General features: G+C 33.9%; 1 protein-coding gene across 1 annotated transcript; it reads left to right on the top strand.

Moving 5' to 3' along the window:
• Positions 1-4,524: 4,524 nt before the first annotated feature.
• On the top strand, positions 4,525-9,383 carry LOC126704442 (UDP-glycosyltransferase 83A1-like). The gene is made up of 2 exons (XM_050403464.1): positions 4,525-5,097; positions 8,309-9,383. Exons 1-2 carry the CDS (start codon positions 4,560-4,562, stop codon positions 9,193-9,195), a joined length of 1,425 nt encoding a protein of 474 aa, XP_050259421.1. The 5' UTR covers positions 4,525-4,559; the 3' UTR covers positions 9,196-9,383.
• The last annotated feature ends 362 nt before the right edge of the window (positions 9,384-9,745 follow it).

The raw sequence follows: 9,745 nt of genomic DNA, 5'->3' as shown, positions 1-9,745 counted from the left end.
GTGACAAGTCTCTACAATGATTCTTACTTATCACGAGTTACAGCTCTCTCAGGTCATGTTTGAAAGCGATGCTCTCACAGTGATCAATGCCATCAACGACTCTACCTTTGGAACCCCATACGGGCATATTATTCAGGACATTTCTCATGCTCAATCATCCTTTGTTTACTGCTCCTTCAGGCACCTCAATCGGGCTTTTAATGGTGCAGCCCACGAGCTGGCCAGTTTGCCCGTTGTAATAGGACTGTCCACTTGTGGAAAGGGGTTACCCCTTCTTTTCTAGATCCATTTGTACAAGCTGATATGCTGCACTAATCTGCCTGGCAGGTTCTCTTTGTATCTCCTTTTATTTGCAATGCAATCTTATTTCCCCTTCAAAAAAAAAAAAAAAATGCCACTTAACTCATAACTCAAAATTTGAAAAAACACCAAAAAGTTGTTCTCAATTTTCATACTTAGAGCATTCACAATAGTAGAGCTAAAAATATAGCTATTTAACTCCACCAAAAGTTACTTTATCTATTTTATCTACACACATGCTGCAGCAGTGGATCTATTTTAGCTTTAAACACAATAAAAAAATATAAACATCACAATAAAATAATATATCTACTACAATAAAATAATATATTCACTCCAATAAAATAATACATAATACAACAAAAAAAACACCACAAACGACACAATCCACAACCACTGCCAAAGAACAACCACCCATAACCACCCAACAACAACTAGCAAGCCAAGACCACCCACAACCATTGCCAAAAATCCAACAGATCTGAGCTTGATTTTCAGACCAAGAGTGTTGAGCTAGCACAGAGAAGACTAGCCATCGCCATCGCCATTGCCGACCCACTAACCCACGCCATCCACGAAACCCACCGACCCACGCCATCGCCGATCATGCGAAAAGAAGAGAGAAAAGATAGTGGAGAGATAGAGAAGGAAGAGAGAGGGCTAAGACTCTTGAGTCTAACGAAAAGAAAGAGAAGGAAGAGAGAGAGAGAAAAAGAATATTTTAATGGAAAAGAGAGAGAAAAGTTAAATAAAATGTATTTTTTTTTATAGCTTTGCGCTACAGTGCACATCCTATAGATGTGCACTGTATAGGATGTGCATTGTAGCTGAATAGGTAAAAATTTTGCTTTTGCCTCCACTATTGTAGCATAGTTTTTAGGGGTGTGAGGAGCTAAAAATACCAATATAGCTTTTTAGCACCATTGCTGTGGATGCTCTTATAACTCAAAATAGTTATGAGTAATGAGAATTGAATAAGACAATTAACCAAACAACTCTTGTACCGGTAGAGCCCACAAATTTTAAGTTTTGGGCGTTGAAAACTGAGTTTTGGATTAAAAAATTTGCTAAATCAAACACTCTCTAAGGGTTCTTTGGCACATATATTGATAGATTGGTGTTATGAGACTGTCCTAGATAATTAACAAAGCATCTGCTCTAGGTGGTCCAATGATAGTGCATTAATAAAGTACTAATATAGTTCTATTAGTATTGACAGTGCATTAATAAAGTTTTAGTGACATTCATCAAAACTATCTTTGCATATAGTACCATTAGTCAAAGATAGTTTTGATGAATGTAGCTAAAACTTTACTAATGCACTAAAATGAAAAAGATGCCTTCATGAGAAACGAGAATATTCTTGCCTTGAAAGCTTATAGTAACTAAACAGGTAGATTAATTTGCCTAGCTTGAGCACCCATTAAACATGCATAACAAAAGGAAAATAGCTAAAGTTTAAGTTAGTTGAGTAATTAATATAACATATAGGACCACCTAACCTAAAAGCTTAAGCATATTTTTAAGTTAAGTTATGTTATATTAACTACTTCATTCTGTTATTTTTATGTTGGAGCAAATACAATAATAATGAAAATAACATAAAGAGAAATAGGTACTCGCTCTCTTTAAGAAGATTCAAGCCTTGGCTAAGCTTTGTAACTTCCCCTTTGCGCACGCATTTGACCCAATATCTGAGTTAATTCATATTAGCTCATTAATCACCACAATTAAAAAGAACAAAATATTCCCTCTCCTTTTCAACGTGGGATTAAATATTTTCATTAATTTATCATCTTCCATATTCACTCCTACATTTTTACATTTATATTATAATATTTATCATTTTAATTAATTAATATTAAAATGCTCCAACACTCCATCGTAATAAAATCTTGAAGTCAATTTCAAGAGTCTTTCATCAACTCTATCATAATAAAATAGGTATGTTGCAGAAGTTTTTTTCTTTTACAATACATTTACATATCCAATAGGTACTGATATATATACCCATATACATGAACTAAAGAAACGGGAAAGGATCCCATGACTCATGGGAGAGAGCATCTGTGTGATTTTCCTTTGTTATGAAATCTTTCCCAATTAACACTCCTCTCCATTTCAAACTATCAAATATTATCCGTTTGGATACCGTTTATTTTGCTAAAAACTGAAAATTAAAAATACTGTGACAAAATAATTTTTAAATGTGTGAATAGTGTCGTAAGACCTATTTTTAATGAAAATTTTGTTGAAAAAAGAGGTTTGTGGGTTCTATAAACAGTACATGAGACTCACTAAACAGTGCAGCACACGTGAAAAATGACTTCTTAAAAAAAAAAAAAAACACCAAAAACACAGATGCGGTCACTTTCATCAGTATCAAAACGCTACCTAATGGCCTGTTTGGAAGTTTAGAAAGAGAGGAGAGTAGAGTGGAGTAGAGGGGAGGAGAGTAGTGGGGAGGAGAGTAGAGGGGAATGGTTATCCTCCACCTTGTTTGGATGTTTTTAAAGTTAATAAGGGGGAAATGGGTAATTAACGCCTACTCTTATTTAGATGTTTTAAAAATTATGATAGAAATGAGAAGAAATTATTTAAATTGACAAATTTACCCTTATTTAAAAATGGACTTATAACATTTGTCTATGATTAATTTATTAGATTAAATAGTTATGATTATAGTATGAAATATTTTTTTTGATAATTTTTTTATTAAAAAAAAAGAAATGGTCCCACCCAAATGGTCCAAAACACAGAAAATAAGAAATAAATGCAAAAGAAAAAGAAGTGTTACTTGTGTTGACAAATACAAGCAAGTAATTTAGTCCAACTCGGACGATTTCATCCGATTTGACTTGTCACTGACAGAACTGACCGAGTTTAGGCCTAATTTTGCAAGTTTTCTCTTTTATTTTTTTCTTTTTCATGGAATCCCTTTCTGGGTATTTGGAAAATGTCTTTTAAAACTATGTGCAAATGTAAACAAATAATGGAAATGTAAGTACAAAGACTATTTAAACAGAGTTAATATTGACATTTGAGAGAGGAAGGAAGAGATCTTACTGTGGTGTACACTTTTCCTCTGGTTCTTGTGAAGACAAACAATGGCATTCTGTTTTGAGTGGTTCTTGTTGTTGTTGTTGTTGTTGCTGCGGCTTTTGAAGATGGAAAGCTAGAAAGGAAGAGCATAAGAAGAAGAAAAAGAAGAATGAGTCGACTCAGGAGTGGAGGAAGCTCCATTTTTCTCTGTTTTCCCTTCTGAACTTAGTAATAAGGTCCTCTCATTATTTGAGTTCGTGGTATTTGAGATTTGGGCATTTGACTATTTGAGTACCAGACGTTTATGGCAGAAAAACTACACAACTAAGCCACGGGTGTGGCTGCTTGGAGCTTAGGGTGGTTTGGGAACTCAATGTTTTAAGCTTGTATTAGACTTTCTTTCTTCCCCTGTTTTCGGACTGCTTAAACAGGGCATATACAATGTAATTGTTTTGTTACATTAATGATATTCTATCTTCTTACCTCATAAAAAAAAGAAGAAGAAGAAGAAGAAGAAGAAGAAGAAGAAGAAGAAAGAATAGTTAGATTCAGCGTTCTATATGGATTGCCTTATATTTTCCTTTCACACAGTTTTCTCGGTAGCCAAACGATTTCTACCAATTCAGTTTTGTTTCTGCAACTAACTTTCTTTGTTGTTTGTTTAGCTTGATCGACTGACTAGATTGTTTATTTGTGTGAAGAAAATGGAGAGGGAGAAGTTAGAGAAGATGAAGCAAAAGGCTGGGAGAGTTGAGAGAAATTTGAGACCGGTGAGAGAAATAACGTGAATTTATTTGGTATAATCAGTTTGTAATTTTGTTAATTTAGAAAGGGTAAATTGAAGAATTTATTTGATTAATAATTTATCTATTTTACTTTTCCAGCAAATCTCTTCAATTTGGGGAATTAAAAATGAAGGGTTGGAGGTAGTCCAAACCCCTCTCCTTTTTCTTTAAGAAATTTTCAAATAAGGTAATTGAATTACTCGTCCCTCTTTACTCTACTTCCCCGTCTTTTTTAAAACATCCAAACGGGCCATAAGTCTATCGCCTTTACTTAAAAGGAGAAAAAAGTTCTGTATGGTCCGCCATGATAAACTTTTGCCACTACGTACAAAGTAAAGAAAACAAAACCTGTCGGGCTGTCAACGTGGCATAATTCAAGCCATACGCTGACTCAAGCCATACGCTGACAAATCAACAAAATGACCGACAGAAATGTGTTTTAGGATCAAAGCTTTGATAATCTGTGGCCAAGGTGTCATGGAGAAGCAACCAATACATGTGCTAGTCATCCCATTTCCAGCACAGGGTCATCTTGCCCCTCTAATGAAGTTGTCACACAAGATCGTTGATCATGGGATCAATGTCACATTTGTTAACACTGAGTTCATACATGCAAAACTCACAGCTTCAATGGCAGTGAAGAGTGAAGAGAAGAGCCCAATAAGACTGGTCTCAATCCCAGATGGACTAGAACCTGGGGATGATCGAAATGATACTCCTAAGCTGATAGAAAGTATTGAAAAAGTGATGCCAGGCCATTTGAAGGACTTGATTGAGAAAATTAACCAGTCAAATGATGATGATGATCAGATCAGTTGTATCATTGCTGATCCAACGGTTGGGTGGGCACTAGAAGTTGCTGAGAAGATGGGAATTAAAAGGGCTGCAGTTTGGACTGCTGGACCAGCAAACTTGGCCTTTGCATTACACATTCCGAAGCTTATTGAGGAGGGAATAATAGATATTAAAGGTAAAATCTAGCTCGCTGCTATTTATCAATTCCAACCAGTTTATGTTATCAAATAGATTTTGCATTACATGTTGGGAGCTTATTGAATAACTCAAAATCAAGCATCTTTAGCACATCAAAAAAAGAAAAAAAAAAAAGCATGTTCAGTGTTTAATATATGGAACAGGAAAGGAAAAGAGAAATAATTAAGGATAATAAGATATATATAGTCCACAGAAATTATTATTATTATTATTAATTTTTTTTGAACATAAATTTAAAATTGTTATTATTCATCTATTATCATAAAATATATATTTACTAAGACGATATTTTTGCTAATGATTAAGATTAGGGTAAATTATGAATTTAGTTTATAATATTTCAAATGTGTTAGTTTATTCTCTAACTTTTTGATATTATGTCAAAATAATCCATACAATTAAGTAGTGGATAAATATATGTATATATTTATATATATATATATATATCTTACATGGCTAATGGTTAAGATATTAGTTTTCATGCTATTAAGCTGCCACATGTCCTTAGTTTAAAAAATAAAATAAAATATTTAAAATTAATTTATTTTGGTAATTTTCTTTTCTTTTTGCTTTCTTAGATGCAAACTAGGATTAAAAACCCAGATTTCATTCATTCAAAACTCAATATCCTTCATTTCCCCAACCAAACAAGGAACCCGCCGTTTAAACAATCCAATTGGGGTCTAATTCTCTAATTTTTATGACACCGATCACATATTTCCATCTACCCTTATCTTATGCACATTGATTTGACACGTTGTTTGTAGTCTGTACACGTTGTTTGTAGTCTATAGTCTATGTGCTAACTTTTGTTGAGCCACTGTGGGATAATTAAAATCACTTTATTTATTTAAAGTTTTCAAGCTACAAAAATAATGTGACATTATTTTATTAGACAAACTATACATATGTAGTAAATTTATGTGACATTTAACGGAAAATATGGATAGAGAGGCTTCTGATGAATAAAATTTTAAGATGTAAAATTCAAAAATGTAGGGATGAAGGCCCAAAATAATATGTTGGGCCTTGGGCTTTTGTTTGAGGACGCTAAATTGTCCAAGGAGGGGAAAATAGTTATCAGGGGTTCCCAGTTAAAGTCTCATAAGTGAGGAACGAATGGAAGGTGGTTCGAGGAGGAGCTCCTCCTCGGATATGATGAATGTAGCTCAAGTATGTATTCCAGTAACTAGGGTAACCCTCCAAGAAACTCCAATGATAGGAACGTGTTTGATGAATGTGCGAGAAGGAAGATAACTCAAAAATATCTAAGGGAAAGCTGCTATTACCACATTAAATGGATTACAACTACTTTTCTGGCCGCATTTATGTGGAGAAGACTTCTGAACAGTGCTGCCTTGGCGAACGCAACTCACAGAAAGCCAAAAAGGGTGTCTAATGGGACGGGTACTCAAGTAAGGGCTCAGATAATCAACAAGTGGAGGATCAAGATGGCTTGAAGAGGGCTATATAACATGAGAGACCCTCCATGAGGAAGAGGGGAGAGAAAAAGAAGAGAAAAACACCATAAAAAACTGGGAAACAGACCTGTAACAAAGCCTTAAGAGCAAATATTTAAGAATCAGTGTCCTCGGACCAATCCGAGAACATTATTTCTTAATAAACTTTTGTTATCTTTCTCTCTTTGGCATCAAAATCTATTTTTCTGTTATCTGATTCACTAAAGCCCAGTTTTCCAACCCATTCTTTACAAATTTATTATTTTGGGCTGTTTTGGGCTTAAGTCCATACACCTGTTGGGCTAGAAGTCTAAACCAGGTCCTTATAAAAGACTTTCAAAATTTAGGAGTAGTTTGTACTTTAGCCTATATATAATTATATGCATGGGTACAAAAAGGCTAAAACTTTTTTTTTGTGTGGAAGTAGCAATGTGGAGCCTTGGTTTAACCTGAAGCCTTATACATATCCCACCCTTGTGATTTCATCTTGTAACTTGATCGATTTTAGTAATTGATACTCATAGTAACCTATGAAGTACGGACTTGGATATGAGTACGGGTATGACACATTGACGCGCTAATTTTTGAAAAATTAGGACTTGAATACATATATTAATTAATTATTTAATATTGTTAAGCATTAAAACATATATCAATTTATGAGAAATAAATGATAATGAAGTGAATTCATGACTAATATATGATGTTTAGAAATTAGAATAAAAACCAAGGATAAAATCTAAAAGAGTAAACAAAAGATAACTAGATAAGTGTTCAAGATTAATACTAAAAAGAAATAAAAGATAAGTGTCTCTCCCGTATCCTGCAATTTAAAAAGAAAAAGAAAAAGGACATGGCAGGGTCAAGGGTGCAAAAAGTGTTCCAGATGTGTCTTTTATTTGACACAGTATGGTACCTCAAATGAAGTGTCTGTACTTTCTAGATTATAATTCAGTAGAACACCAATTCACAAACTAAGTAGTCCACTTGACTGATTGTTAAGTCCACAAGTGGATTTCCTTTAGATTTTCTTGAGGTAGGTTTAGGTGGATTTGGTGACTATTGGGTCGGTGGAGGCTTGTTTGAACAAGTGTAGTTTTACCGTGGATTTAATTTACCCAAGTTGGGTTAAGTTTACCTAGATTGGATTTGAGTTTGGGGTACTTTTATATTTAGTTGAGGGTATGTTGGACATTGCAATATAGAATATTCTCGGAATTTAAAGATTTTGTTAAATTTAATTGAGGGAATAACGAAATGGCTCATTTTCGAAAAATAAAAAAGGGAGATTGGTTGGTTTCAAATATAGAAGAAGAAAATGCTTTTTCCCTATAAAATGAAAGCCTTTTGACTTGTTGTTAATTTCCTCTAGGGTTGCCAAGCTTTTGAAACCCTCATTTTCCCACTATAGTAGTTGAATTATTGAACACTCACCTTCTTTTTATTTTATTTTATTTTATTTATTATAAAACAATCCAACACCAAACAAATCCTAATAAATTAGGTGTGATCTTTCCTAATCAAATTCTAATTAAATTGGGAAAAAAGAGGGAATTGGAGGGGATCTTATCATGGTATGTTCTTATCCATAAATTTTCTAATTTGGCCTTTTATTTATAATATTTAACAATTAACTATGTATCATATATATATATATATACACACACATGATTGGTAGTTTGTACTTGTTTAATTTTGATAAAACAAAATAATTGAACCACTCTATAGGAACTCCAAGAGAAAACAACTTGATTTGGTTGTCAAAGGATATCCCAGCATGGAGTAGTAGTGGTTTGCCTTGGAGCTGTCCAGGAGACTCAAAGACACAAAACATTGTTTTTGAATTTCATGCTTTCAAAGTGAACCATTATGTCAGACTATGCAATTGGCTTCTCTGCAACTCATTCTATGAGCTTGACTCACCGACTTGCGACTTAATTCCTGGGATCAAACCTGTTGGCCCATTACTTTTGGGCAATGAATTGGGCAATCATGCCGGAAGCTTTTGGCCCCAAGATTCAACTTGTCTAAGCTGGCTTGATAAACAACCTGTGCGTTCAGTCATTTATGTTGCTTTTGGCAGTTTAGTAACCTTCAGCCAGCAACAGTTTGATGAAGTAGCACTTGGCCTTGAACTCATAGCCAAGCCATTTTTGTGGGTTGTTCGATCAGACATAACAGATGGAGCACTTGCTGAATTCTTGCTTGTGTTTAGAACAAGACTAAATGATCGTGGAATTATTGTTGAATGGGTACCTCAAGAGAAGGTGTTAGACCATCCTTCTATTGCATGTTTTCTAAGCCATTGTGGATGGAATTCAACCTTGGAGGGTATAAGCATGGGAGTCCCATTTCTATGTTGGCCTTTCTTTACAGACCAATTCCATAATAAGAGTTACATATGTGATGCTTGGAAGATTGGTTTGGGGTTGACCCCAGATGAAAATGGGCTTATCACCAGGCATGAAATCAAAACAAAAATAGAAACACTGCTCTCTAATGATGGTATAAAAACCAATGCACTGAAACTGAAGGAAATGGCTAAAAAGAGTGTAATTGATGGCGGATCTTCATTTAAGAATTTCAAAAGCTTTATTGAGCAAATAAAGCATTAAGGGTGCTCAAAAGTGTTATTATTATTGATTTTTAAGTGTGTTTGAATATTATTTTGAATTGTGTTCCTGAAAAAAATAAAACTAGAGTGAAAGAAACAGTGTGTGCATGTGTGTAAGGATTTGAATTTCGTTAATGGCTTGCAATGTCAGCATCATTTGAACTAGCTTTAAATGCTGCTTAAGCTAAATTAACTTCCAAGTTACCTATTTTTGTTAATTTTTAATGCTCATCTACAAAAGAAAAAAAAAAAAAAATGGTTGCATTTGAATATTTTAGTTTGGATGGATCTTAGACTAGCCGACCCTAAACCTTAAAAATTTGGGACTAGATCTTAGACTGCTATTAGTTTTTGTTTTCCCCCAAACTTCAATAGATAAAAACTCTTTTCGACTTTTCCTCTAGATCTATTGGTTTATCAATTCTTTGGATAGACACAAAGCCTAATGGTTGATGTCAACTACTTTCTAAAACTCTTATCGTAAATCAAACTTTTATACGGTATATGTTATGATTTGTTGTTCTTAATTATGTTTTTTTATTTTTTTATTT

This window comes from Quercus robur, chromosome 10 (genome assembly GCF_932294415.1).
Source record: "Quercus robur chromosome 10, dhQueRobu3.1, whole genome shotgun sequence".
Taxonomy (NCBI): Eukaryota; Viridiplantae; Streptophyta; class Magnoliopsida; order Fagales; family Fagaceae; genus Quercus; species Quercus robur.
This window is presented reverse-complemented; position numbering and strand designations above follow the sequence as displayed.

Coding starts and splice junctions, on each gene's coding strand:
- LOC126704442 (XM_050403464.1), top strand. CDS start 4,560: ATGTGTTTTAGGATCAAAGCTTTGATAATCTGTGGCCAAGGTGTCATG. Junction 5,098..8,308: donor GGGAATAATAGATATTAAAG/GTAAAATCTAGC, acceptor ACCACTCTATAG/GAACTCCAAGAGAAAACAAC.